At 42.9% G+C, this 13,195-nt stretch overlaps 1 protein-coding gene across 1 annotated transcript in view; it reads left to right on the top strand.

Moving 5' to 3' along the window:
- Positions 1–12,883, top strand: part of LOC111150390 (dynein light chain Tctex-type 3) — a 43,221-nt gene extending 30,338 nt beyond the window's left edge. The window contains exons 2-6 of the mRNA XM_022507815.1: positions 4,835–5,121; positions 7,755–7,796; positions 9,898–10,021; positions 10,682–10,759; positions 11,048–12,883. Coding sequence (XP_022363523.1) covers positions 4,835–5,121; positions 7,755–7,796; positions 9,898–10,021; positions 10,682–10,759; positions 11,048–11,124 — 608 coding nt within the window. The 3' untranslated portion in view covers positions 11,125–12,883. The remainder of the gene's footprint in view (positions 1–4,834; positions 5,122–7,754; positions 7,797–9,897; positions 10,022–10,681; positions 10,760–11,047) is intronic.
- The last annotated feature ends 312 nt before the right edge of the window (positions 12,884–13,195 follow it).

Genomic DNA, 13,195 nt, shown 5'->3' with positions numbered 1-13,195 from the left:
GAAATGTCCTTTATGAGACATGGTTTAGCAGAATCACAGAAATTAAGAGCTGGATGAGATTTAATAGGTTTCCTTGCACCTGCTCTTTCTCTGAATCAGTATAGAACTGACTCATGAAATATGTTTATTTTTTATCAGTTTATAGTTCCCTTCAGGGCAACAATGCACCATAAGGCACAATAGGGTCATAGTCTATACCCCGGATCAAAAGGTCAGCATTTCTTTCCACTTAAAGAGAGACACTAAATAAGATTTTCTTTTTCCCCTCTGTGATGTTAGGAAATATGCTGAGCCCTGAGATTTGTTTCAAGTTTGTAATTTGTGCATGAGCTGGGGCGCGGATTGCCCATAATGTGAGTGAAATTCTTAGTTCGACAAACGGTTCGAAAATTGCCCCTTTCACTAGAAATGGCGAGAGGAGGGACCGAAGCACACAAATAAATGAATTCCCTAAACCTTAGCCAAAAACATTCTCATGGCTGTCCTGCAACCGTGTGAACAAGCAAATTACATTTCACCTTTTGCTGCATGAACAAGTACTGAATCATGATAAAAATTCATGGCACAGACCAGGACAGGAAAGAGAGGAAAAAACATAGGCTGGATATCTCATATAGAATCTGAGTGTGCAGGAAAGGCATCAACTTGTATAGACAAGTCTTTTTACGGAAGAAAGTCTTCCTCTCTATAGGCAGGAATCTATGAGTCTGCAGGGAAGGCATCATCCTGTACAGGCAAGTCTTTCTTCTTCTTCCCAGGTGCCTGCTTACCTCCCCCTTGCCAGTGTGCTAATCATGGTACAGCAACCTCGGCTTTGTACTCAGCGATCCCTTTTCACTCATATCCTGACCACCCCAATACCAAAAAGCCAGAGAAGGACATCAAATAAAAGCCACAGAAGCTGATGAAAGCAGTGTCCCCCTGCTGGGACACCAATACCAAACTTCTGTGACTCCTGGTAATGCCCCTCTCCCCTGGCTTGTAGGCCCATGGTACCGTGAGATAATGGTATAATGAAGGCACCAAGTTCTTTTCAGTCATCCGACTCTCTGACCCTCACTCTCTTTCTTCCCATCCCATTTCTCCTAAAATGCTCACCGCAGTAATTCTCTGACCCTGCTTGGACCTCGGATGCCATGGCCCTGTTGCATTTTCACTGTTTGTTGCTACTTACTCAGCTTGGAGTCCGTGATCTATCAGCACACTCCCTCCTCTGAAAATGCCTTCAAACCCCACGTTCCTCTCTTCCTCAGCTAAAACCACCTAGAGACATCCCAACCCTGATTAATCCTACTCTTCTCACGCTTCCAAGAGCTGAACGTGACCGGAGCTCAAGGCCTCCATAACCGGTTTCATGTTGAAATTAGGGCAAGTCCCTTCTGCTCTGAGAAAACACAAAGTTCTCTCATCTAACTTCCCATTTTGAATCCAACTTCTAATCTAACTTTCATGTTCCCATCTAACTCCTTCACATCACTCAGATGATCGCTTAAACATTTTTTCGGAGCAGCCTTGCCTTATCAACTCAACCCAAATAGCCTCTCCCTCATCACACCTCATTACCCTCACTTTGCTTAAATCATCTTTGTAACGCTTCTCGCTACCTGACGTCCCATATACATGTATACATATATATCTGCAAATACACATGAATGCCATGGACACAGGGAGTTTTTCCTGTCTTTCAACTCTAACACTATTATTTTGTGTAAAATAGGATTTGTTGTGGGGACACTACCCTGTGCGCATTGTGGGATGTTCGGCAGCATCCGTGGCCTCTACTCATTATGTCAGTGGTATCCGCACTAACTAGGATGGCCGAAAGCATCTCCAGACGTTATCAAATGTTTGCAGGAGCCCAAAAGGGAAAAATTCCCCCCAATTGAGAACCACTGCTCTAACACAATGCCTGGCACAGAGTGGGTGCTAAGCGAACATTTGATGAATGAATAAATGACCAAATTGTAGGTCACAAAGAAGCCCCAGGAATTAATAAGGCTTCCTTCTCTAACTTCTGGCAGAACTCTGTTTAAGTCTTACCAGAAAAAGCCAACTTACCTTGTTTTGGGGTAAAGAAAGGATTTTGCACCAAACGTTCTCAACCCGGACTACACGTTATAGTCACCGGGGGAAGCTTTTGAAAAACTCCTGATGCCATGCTCCTCTCCAGAGCAATTAAATCAGAATCTCAGGAGGTGGGGTCTAGCCTAGATCATTTTTTAAATCTCCTCTTGTGATTCTGATTTGCAGCCAAGGTTCACTTCCTGTTCTTTTCAGTCCTGCAAAGACTAATTTTATAGCATAGTGATCGTCACAGAGAGGACATTTCTCCTCACGTGTCTACACTGGCGATCAGTGCTTTGGAAAGGAAAGGAAGTAGATATGAGCACTGTAACTTCTTATTCCATTTATATCTTCTATTCCCTGTCCTATTGTTGATCCATGTTCATCCTAAATAAAGCAATTTAAAAAGTAGTGTTCTACTCTTGGTCATCAGTTCTGATAATTAGGAAAATGGTGTTTCCTTGCAATTTTCTTTGGTAATAATGGTTTGTGCTGTGCTGTCATATTGGGACCAGATATTGTAAAGGCTTTAAAATAGTACTGTGTGAAAGTCTTGATTTACAGTAGCTCGCATACTAGAAACAAAAAGATTATAGACGCATGCCCAAAACAGAACACATAGCCAAGCAGGGTTAGCACTACAAATTAGAGAGGCCCACCAGTAGTCATAAAACATATGATGGTCTACTGGTGAGAACATTAATAACCGTGATTTTCAGTGTCGTGTTGAAGTATGAAGAATTTTTCATTCTCAAAGTGGTACCTCATAACTTGAAAAACAAACTCTGGTTCTCAAAGATGAATCGTCCTGAAGTGAACTAAATACTTTCTAATTCTAGAAGAGTTTTCTTATGGGAATTACCTGTTTCACTGTGATTGCAAAACAAGTAGGCATGATACCTGTCCCCATATTGCAATAACTTCGGTATGCAAAATATCCTGAAAAAGGAGAAACAGTCTTCCTCTATGAATGACAAATGCTGCTTTTCTGCAGTAACTCGGACATGAAGCACAATTTAGGAGAACCTGGTAACAAAGTGCACACAATGAAGTACACAGGCCAGTTTTGTTCAGCCGAGCTCATAAAACGAGAGCAGAGGGGTGCCTGGGTGGCTCAGTGGGTTAAAGCCTCTGCCTTCAGCTCAGGTCATGATCCCAGGGTCCTGGGATCAAGCCCCACGTCGAGCTCTCTGCTCAGCGAGGAGCCTGCTTCCTCCTCTCTCTCTGCCTGCCTCTCTGCCTACTTGTGATCTGTCTGTCAAACAAATAAAATAAAATCTTTAAAAAACAAAACAAAACAAAACAAACAAACAAACAAACAAACAAAAACGAGAGCAGAGAAGGCAGAGACCTGAGATTCAGAAGCCCCGGAGTCCGGCTAATAACCACATGTCCTTGCCCAAATTATGTGCCTCTCTGAGTTCTACTTTTACTTGTAAAATAAGAGTTGGACTAGAATAGTAATGAACTTTCCAACCTCAATTTAGGAGAGTAATGGTTGTGATAAGCTGAGTAATGCATCCTCTACCTTTCCCCCCAACTCCTACCCCACAGAGGATGTCCACCTCTGAAAATCCCTAGAACCTGTGACTATGTCTTCTCACTAACAAAAGGCACTTTACAGAGATGATGAAGTTCAGGAACTTGAGAGGGAGACAGGAGGAGAAGACATGAGGATGGAAGTAGAGGTCAGAGAGGAGAAAAGATACTGAACTGCCAGCTTTGAAGATGGAGGAAGGGGTCATGAGCCAAGGAAGGCAGGCAGTTTCTAGAAGGTGTAAAGGCAAGTAAATGGATTCTCCCCTAGAGTCTCCAGAAGGAAGGCAGTCCTGCAGACCCATTTTAGACTTCTGCCCTCTAGCACTGTGAAATAATAAGTTTTAAGAATAATAAGTTTGGGGGCACCTGGGTGGCTCAGTGGGTTAAGCCTCTGCCTTTGGCTCAGGTCATGATCTCAGGGTCCTGGGATTGAGCCCCACATTGGGATCTCTGCTCAGCAGGGAGCCTGCTTCCCCCTCTCTCTCTCTGCCTGCCTCTCTGCCTATTTGTGATTTGTGTCAAATAAATAAATCTTTTAATAATAATGATAATAATAATAATGTTTGTGCCACTTAGAGCCACTTAATTTATGGTAATTGGTTATAGCAGCAATAGGAAACTAATTTAGGTTAAGATCTTGGGTGCTGCTATCAGACTCTTTGAGTTTAAATCCTTCTTCTATTATTTACTGGATAGATAAACTTCCACAAATGGCTTCAACTCTCTGTATCTCAGTGTCATGTTAAAAAATGGGATGATACAGTACCAGCTGGAAACCTGTTGGGTTATTTTGAGTTTACATGAGGAAATCCTGAGGATCATCTGGAACTTAGTATACTGTGTTTAGATAAATGTAATCATTGTTCCGCTAAATTTTATAATTTAGGATATTTGCACCTCCTTTCCTATAAATCAATTATTTCTTTTTATATAGTCATCGAGGAGCACCGGTGTAGGAGCGTTTACTTTTAAGAGTTATGTATATAAACATTGTATGTGAGTCTTACAATCAACCGTGAAATAGGTATAACATTAAATTTTCCTACGAGGCTGTGGGAGGTTAGTTCACGCAAGTAATGTAGCTAGTGAGTGAAGAAATCACAGTAGCTTCTTCACTGTTACATTAACTGCGTTTATTGGCTAGATGATGACGAAATAATACGTATACATAAACACAGCAGTGGGCACTCAACCGACACTGCGGAGTCCTGACACTGGGTCACCCCGTCAGACCCACAGGGTCACAGTCCCCAGCGCTTCACCAACCAGCCCAGTAGCCAGGAAGGTCCCAGGCAAACCGTGGACGCCTCCAGTCGCGCAGAAGCCTCCCGCGCTACCGACGAGGTGGCGCCGTTACGACGCAAAGGCGGGGCCTTCGTGGGGACCGCCTCCCTACATAAATGGAGGCGGAGCCACCTTGGAGGCCCCAGTGCTGCGGTGGAGTTTGACCCGCCCGCCGCTCCGCCCCTCGGGAGAGTCGGCGCCACCATGGAGGACTACCACCGCCACTGCGACGAGGTACCGCCCCTCGGCCGCCCGCGAGCGACCCCCGCCCCCGCCCGCCTCGGCGAGGCGTCTCGGCCGGGTGGTCTCCCGGCGCCGGGGCGGCCCCGGGAGTAGGGGTGCGGCTCCCTCCGGGCCCGGGTCTTCCCCTCCCCTTCTGGCCGGGACCCGCCCCTCCCGGCCTGGCCCCGGTCCCCGACCCGGCCTAGCCCTAGCCCCCGACCCCGGGACCCTGAGGGTGGGCTGAGAGTCCGGGTGGCAGGGGCGACTGGGAGAACGCGGGCCGGGAGGGGAATCGGGGCCGAGGGGTGGAAGGCCGGACTCGGGGTGCGTGGGGTGGGGATGGGGTGTCGGGCGCCGCCCGTCTGAGACTGGCCTTAGAAGCCTGTCTGCCCGGCCGTTTCCTCCGCCCCTTGGCGTACCCGAAGCAGGTGCGGCCGCCTCGCGAGCGAGGCCCCGATGGCAGAGCCGCTCGGTGGCACTGTGGCCTGGGTGGGCTGGGATGGCAGAGCCGCTCGGTGGCACTGTGGCCTGGGTGGGCTGGGAGGAGGTGGTTCATGGATTAGGAGCCCTTGCTTACTGACTCAGGCTTCCCGGCACCTCGCCAGAACCCCATGATGTCAGTTATCTTCCTGTTACTGATGGGGACTCTGACTTTCATGGCGACTAAGTGAATTGCCCAAAGTGAAAACTGGCCGGGATGACATGCTCTATTTGAACCCAGGCCTCTGACTACACACCTACAACTCAGGCTTCACTTAACCTTTAGGAGGATAAGGCCTTTTGGATCCCAGCATAACCTTTGACAGGCCTGAAGGGCAGAATAGACAATGACATTTTCTGTTCAGCCACAGGTGAATGATGCAGTGAAATGAAAGTAGGCACCTGGAGGAGGTGCCACAGAAAATGGTGTGTTATTAGAGCCCTGGAAAGGGCTTTCTGTCCATCTGTCTGTAGGTGGGATTCTGCTGAAGCTACAACCACACTTAAATTCATTACTTTTGTGATGCAGGTAGCAGACATACTTGTACGTTGCTGGGAAAGTAGTCTTATTTTACAAATTGAGGCACAAGCAGTTTCACTCTCAGACAGACATATCCCCCAACAAGTGCTAGTCTCCTGACTCCTAAGAGGGTTCTGTATGGTAGTACTTCCTAAATATATTTTAAAAGAAATAAAATTACATGTGTTACCATGGCCACCTGGTACTACCTGATTTTTTGGTGCCCTTCCAAATTGAAGTGAAATGGACATTCATAGGTCACTTTTGCAAATAGATAATAACCTTATTTTAAGGTAAAATGATAATTTTGAGAGGGTCAAAATGTGAGAGCTGTTTCCACAACTCTAATTGTTTAGGATTTTATTCCTTTGTTGTTGGGGAATTCTCTGGTGTAATTAAATGAGTTGAAAATAATTTAAATCTATACTCAAAATGATACTTTTCCAGGATGGGTTTTTTTTTAAACTAATTTTAAGTTGCACAGGGAGATTTACAAAAATGGTGATGTCATAAAGCACCTAAAACGTCTCCATGGAAACAAATCACGTATTACCTAAAGAGTTTGAGTTTGGACTGCAGTCTTAGTCACATAGCCTGGTTCCCTACTCTAGGACACTTGGATGTCATTAATAGTTGCTTTTAACTCAGAATTCTGTCAAGCCACTTCACAGCAAAGGCTAATTTGCCAGGCCTGTTACAGTAGTAAAGTGACATTAATTTAGATCAAGCATTTTTGTAACCTTTAACTCAGAGAAGCCACATTTTTGTCCCATGTAACTTAAAAAACAAAATTGAAAACAGTCTATTAATCAGTCTCTTCTCATGAACCACCTCATTCTTACTTGCTGTGGTCTTTTCCTATATACTGACGTATGTGTATACCTCTTTCTTTATATCCTCTTCCTGCTATTTCCTGAGCTTTACAATACAAAGCTTCTCAATCTAGGACATCCATCAAAATCACCAGTAAAGCACCTTTTAAAAAAATGTGATTGCCAAAGCTATGCCACAGCCCTTATGAATCAAATCTTGAGGGAGGTTGGTAGGGAAAGCATCCCACAACTTTTGAAGTGTTCTCGGTGGGGGACTCCTGGGTGGCTCAGTGGGTTAAAGCCTCTGCCTTCGGCTCAGGTCATGATCTCAGGGTTCTGGGATCAAGCCCCGCATCGGGCTCTCTGCTTAGCGGGAAGCCTGCTTCCCCCTCTCTCTCTGCCTGTCTGCCTACTTGTGATCTCTCTCCGTCAAATAAATAAATAAAATCTTAAAAAAAAAAGTATTCTCGGTGGGATTAGCAGCCTGGGTAGAACTGACCCCCCTTGGGACACCTGGGTGGCTCAGTTGGTTAAGCAACTGCCTTCGGCTCAGGTCATGATCCTGGAGTCCCAGGATCGAGTCCCACATCGGGCTCCCTGCTTGGCAGTGAGTCTGCTTCCCTCTGAACTCTCCACTCTCACACTCTGTCTCTCAAATAAATAAATAAATAAACTTAAAAAAAAAAAAAAAAAAGAACTGACTCTCCTTACCACTACGGTCTGCTGTCACTAAGACCTGCCCAGGCCAGCCTAGGGTATTCTGCGTGTTGTCACAGCTAGAAATAAAAGGAACTCTGTGTTGAAAGCAGCTGTATCTTTTGTTTCCCCCTTAGGTTGGATTCAACGCTGATGAAGCGCACAATATTGTTAAAGAGGTGAGTTGCACATCTCGTTCGTCTTGAAGCTTGCTACGTTGATGGAAACTTTAAAAAGCTGTTTTGACTTCCAGTACAAAGTTAGAAACCTTACTATTCAAACAAGATTTTTAATATTTACTCAGTTTTTATGGGGGTGCTTCATAGAGATGGGCCTTAGAAAGCTGTTTTGTTGTATGCTCTCAGGCATCCTGGAGCTTACTCTGAAAGTGATATTGGAGTATTAGTCTAGAAAACTGGTTTGCTGTTTTGTAAAACTGATGTTCTGTCTTTTGAATAAAAGTAGTTTTATTCTGGTAGGCCAAATATTAGTTTAAATGTTAATGCTATAAAAGTGTGTGTGTGTGTGTGTATGTCTCACACACACACGCTTTTATATAGGTAAACTATATGTAAAATATATGTCAAAAGATGCTAGAAATATGCTTTTGTAGCCAAATTTAATTGGAAAAATAATCACTTACCATCTTATAGACACAGATATGATGCTAAATCAAAACCTTAAGTATTTGAAACATGAAATCTGGTCCTTCTAGTAGGCAAACAGACAAGAAGTTCTATTTGGCAATCAATCCTGGCAGAGAAACTTGAATTACTGTAGTGGTATCCCATACAGACTACACGGTGGGGTAAGGTATTTATGAACACTTTTAATAGTCCTGAGTCATTTTTCACTGTGCCAAATCCCAGGGGAAAATTGAGCTGGCCCAGAAGGCAACCTTGTATTATAGGTATGGTGGCTGAGGCTGTGTCCTAGCAGGCCCTACCTGCCTCTAAGTCTGGGCTGGGTTGGCTTGCCTTCTGGGCACTGAGCACCTCCTCAGTCCATCCTAAGACAGTACCTCACCTGTCTGAATGTTCTAGGGCACAAGCTCACCCAGAACTCACCCAGGGCTGGCCTTATACAGCTAGGATCAAGCCGAGGTCTGAGAAAGCTAGACAGGCCCCTGAAGATCCTGCCATATTTTTCAAGTTCAGACTCATGTGTTCGAACTCCGTAGTATAGCAGGATGGCTGCGATTAACAACACAGCATTGTGTGCTCCAAACCTGCTGAGAGTAGATTTTAAATGTTTCTACCACAAAGACACAAAGTGGTAACTGCATGGAGGGATGGATATGTTACATAACTAACCTTATTGTGATCATTTCCTAGTGTATTTGTGTATCAGGTCATCACATTGTACACCTTGAACTTAGACACTGTTATAGGTCAGTTACATCTCAATAACGCCGGAAGGAATAGAACAGCAGCAGTGATAAGGGTGACGATGGTGATCTGTAAGGTTACATGTGGGCTTACTCTGTCTCAGTCACTGGACTTGAGCGCTTGACATTCATCTCACTCCATCCTCACAATAACCTGATGAGGATCTTATCTCTTAAGGATTAGGAAAACAGGGGCTCCAAGAGGTGAAGTCACTTGCAAAAGGTCACAGTGAGTAGGTGGCAGAAGTGACCTTACACCTAAGTTTGTGACGCTAAACCAGTGGCCTTAACCATCCAGAGGTGGATATGAGTGAGCACTGGAAAATTATTCAACGGTCTTATGCTGGGGCACCTGAAAAGTGGTGTTTGTTCATTTACTTTTAGTGGCAGGAGGTGGTAGCTTTATGGCTGAGTAATTACATAATATAAACAAAAATATAATTTTTACACATGAGAATTCGCTTTTTAAATTGGACTCCTGCTTTATTTCTAGCATCCGAAACCTCTTCAAATCCCAGCTGTTTCAAAGCCAACCTTCAACCAATTAATATCACCCTTTCTTAATCTCCACTCCCCTCCATAATCCTTTTATGACATAGCTTATCATCCTCGATTAGTCTTTCTTGTGTTACAGATTTCTTTTATTAGCTTCTCTGCTAGTTCTTTCCAACAGAGGCCACATCCTGTTGATCTTTATATGGCCCATAGTATCTCAGAGAGTGAGATGATACACGCAGGAACACTCTGAAAATTCTAAAACAGCTGGAGACAGGACATAATAAGTATTTTCCAGATGCCTATTTTCTAAGATGCTTTTTGGGGTTATTTTTTTTGTTTTGAATAAATTTTTGCTATGGTTTGTACAGGTCTTTAACTGTCCTCTGCCCTTTTAGTGTATAGATGGGGTCTTGGGTGGTGAAGATTATAACCAGAACAACATCAACCAGTGGACCGCAAGCATAGTGGAGCAATCCTTGACACATTTGGTTAAGTTGGGAAAAGCTTATAAATATATTGGTAAGTATCAGTGACCTTCCTCCCTAGTTTGCTCCCCTTTGTCCTCACGGTCTTCTCTGAACTTAGAGACTGTAAATGAGTAATAGACAAGTTGGATTCTAATAGGATGCGAAGGACTTCCGGCTTACTGCTCCAATGAGAGTATCTGGTAATACCTAAAAGATGGAGAGCTTTCGCTACTCGGAAGCACTTGGAGCTCCTGCCAGCCACCTGCCTGTCCTTGACAGCAGCCCGGTTTACGTTTGTATCAGCTGCCTCCTTCCACGGAGACCCACTCAGCCCTGCGGTCTCCCCATCAGGAGCTCCGTGCCTCCCCACACATACATAGGATGGCAAAGCGCCACACGGTAGTTGTTTAGACAGTGCAATCTTTTCTTCATTTTTTTGTGTTTGGATTATGCCCAGGGAATGAGGCACGTGATTTGGCCCAGATTTTTCCTGCAGCATAATCACCAGTGGTCATGGCAGTGGGCAACAGACTGGATCCAGTGGGGTCAGAATCGTGGTGGTAGATCATCAAGAGGACTTATTTTTTTTCTGTTTGCCGAAAGCTTTGTTTTCTGTCCTTTTTACAGCTTGTAGAGCTCTGAACTCAAACACTCAGATTTCTGAGATATCTTTTCCTTCGTTAGTGTTCTCACGCTGCAACTTTATTTTTAGTGACCTGTGCAGTGGTCCAGAGGAGTGCCTATGGCTTTCACACAGCCAGTTCATGTTTTTGGGATACTACATCTGATGGTAAGAGACCTTAAGCTGATTCATACAGAATCCAACTTCCGGCAGGGTCGAACAGTGCACTTATGATCAAATGCTCATTTATCTCTAATTAAATTTTGAGAAGGCTATCAATAGGATAGTTTTGTACCTAGCCACAAGTATGCCTTCAGAGAGAGATGAAATGTGAAGATTTAGCAGATTACAGGAAATAATATATTAAAACTGATGAAAAATGTGTATATATATTCCCTCGCAATTTCGATATTTTGCTGATATTTCATCTGAGTTCTCGTTTTGTGTGTGTTTCAGGAACCTGTACCGTAAGATGGGAGAACCGAACCATGAACTGTATTGTCAATGTTTTCGCTATTGCTATTGTCCTGTAACAGACTAAGAATGTTCGGCCAAAGCCATTAACTTAAGAATTTGTCAGTGTGTCCTTTCTAAAAAGAGTAGTAGTTTCTTAGTAATGTGTTAGATGACAAGTGCGCAATATGCTTCAAAAGCTACCAATGAAAACAGAATATTATAAGCAAGCGATCTCATAGTGAGTTGGCAGATGATCTCATATTCTATCTGGCATTATTCAAATAGGAAAAATTTATTGTTGGCAAAAAACAAAAGCAAATATGGCATGACATGAAAATATAATCTTATATTTACACCGGCTTTTCACCAGCATGTACCTAGGAAGATGGGGAAATCCGTTCAGATAATAAAATTCTCTTTCACAGAGAAGTTAACAGGGATAAATATATGACCCCCCCCCAAAAAAAGCTGCAAAGATAAATGTGCAGAAAACGGTAACTAGCTAACCCTTCTTAGTTTTTCATTTCTTCTCCTCACTTAGTTGTACATATCATTGAGTAGGAAATAATTCTGTTCGGGTTTTTTTCCCCCACCAACTATTACTATAGTAGCAACCATCATTGATGTGTTTACTTTTTTCTGAGAATTGTTGAAACAGTTTTTTAAGTTTAAAATTCTTGGATTTACACTTGAGGGCCAAATAAATCTGGTAACCTGAATTCCCTAGTTCGGCAAAGTTCATGACTGTGTGTGCTGAAAAGTACAGGAAACTGACAGCCGCCTTACACTGACTCACATATGAGTCACATAGAGCCTTAGCTCTATGGGATCCCTATTATATGCTTATTTCTCTCTCAGCATTGGAATTACCAATGTACTGTGTGAATTCTAAGTTACTTTTGGCACCTGTTCAGTTGGACAGCTAACGTATTTGGGGAAGAAATAAAGAATTATTTTACAAGAAGAGAATGAATCTGGTTATCCACACAGAAATAAGCAAAATGAAAAGCACCTATTGCTGATGGAGAACTGTCAGTTTAAGCATTGCTCCTACCAAGTAAAAAAATGCATAAAATATGCAACTATTAGTTAAAGGCCTTACTAGCCATGTAACTATATAGATAGTTAATTTTGTGATTCGTTTAGTTATAACCATCTGTAAGTAATTGAAATACTACATGGGGTTCAAATTGAGTAGAGTCAAGTATAAATTAAAAGTATACAATCATTAGCAGGTTAATGAATATCTCAGGGCTTATGAAATGTAGTTGTATTTATTAAGAAAATAAAAGATGAGAAAATAGATGGTGGTAGATAGTTGGTCTGACAACTGGTCACCAAACACTAAGTCAATCTGGTTATTTACGCTGGAAAACAAAATTTTACGTATTACCACTAACACTAATATACATAGGGAGTGGAACCACGATTCATTGCATTTTGAGGGGAAAGAAAGGCTTAGTATTAGTACTGACAATATTAAGACAGTGATGGTATTCTTGTAGGAATACTATGTGCATGTTTGCTATATTGCTGAATAATTTTTCAATGTTTAAGAAGAATATTAAGAAAATACAAGGAAAGAGTTTCATGCGGTGATAATACGTTTTTTGGCACGTCAAAAATTCTTATAGCCATTACCTTTCTTTTACTTTGCACTGCTGGCTTTTGTGCCCTTGAAGATTATAATAGTGACCAAAATATTTGTTTGGTTAAGGCTTGCTTTTGATTATTGTTATTGAGGCCTGATTTTAAAGGAATAATAATCAAATATACCTCGTGAACTTGCTATCTGCTCTGTTTTTATTTAAAATACAATAAAGATTATATTCCTGTGCTGTGCTTTCGCTTCTTGCGTGATCATTGAATAGTTTAAAAATGGCATTGTGGGGGCAGCTGGGTGGCTCAGTGGGTTAAGCCTCTGCCTTGGGCTCAGGTCATGATCTCAGGGTCCTAGCATCAAGTCCCGCATCAGGATTGCTGCTCAGCAGGGAGCCTGCCTCCCCCTTCTCTCTGCCTGCCTACTTGTGATCTCTCTCTCTCTGCCAAATAAGTAAATAAAATCTTTTTAAAAACGGCATTGTGCTTACTCGAAAAAATTCTAAAGAAGAATAAGGGAAAGGAATGTCAGACCACATAGATACAGAA

Source organism: Enhydra lutris, unplaced genomic scaffold (genome assembly GCF_002288905.1).
Source record: "Enhydra lutris kenyoni isolate GAN:26980312 unplaced genomic scaffold, ASM228890v2 scaffoldscaffold23, whole genome shotgun sequence".
Taxonomy (NCBI): Eukaryota; Metazoa; Chordata; class Mammalia; order Carnivora; family Mustelidae; genus Enhydra; species Enhydra lutris.
Note: the sequence above shows the minus strand (reverse complement) of the source record. Positions and strands in the feature narration are given on the sequence as shown.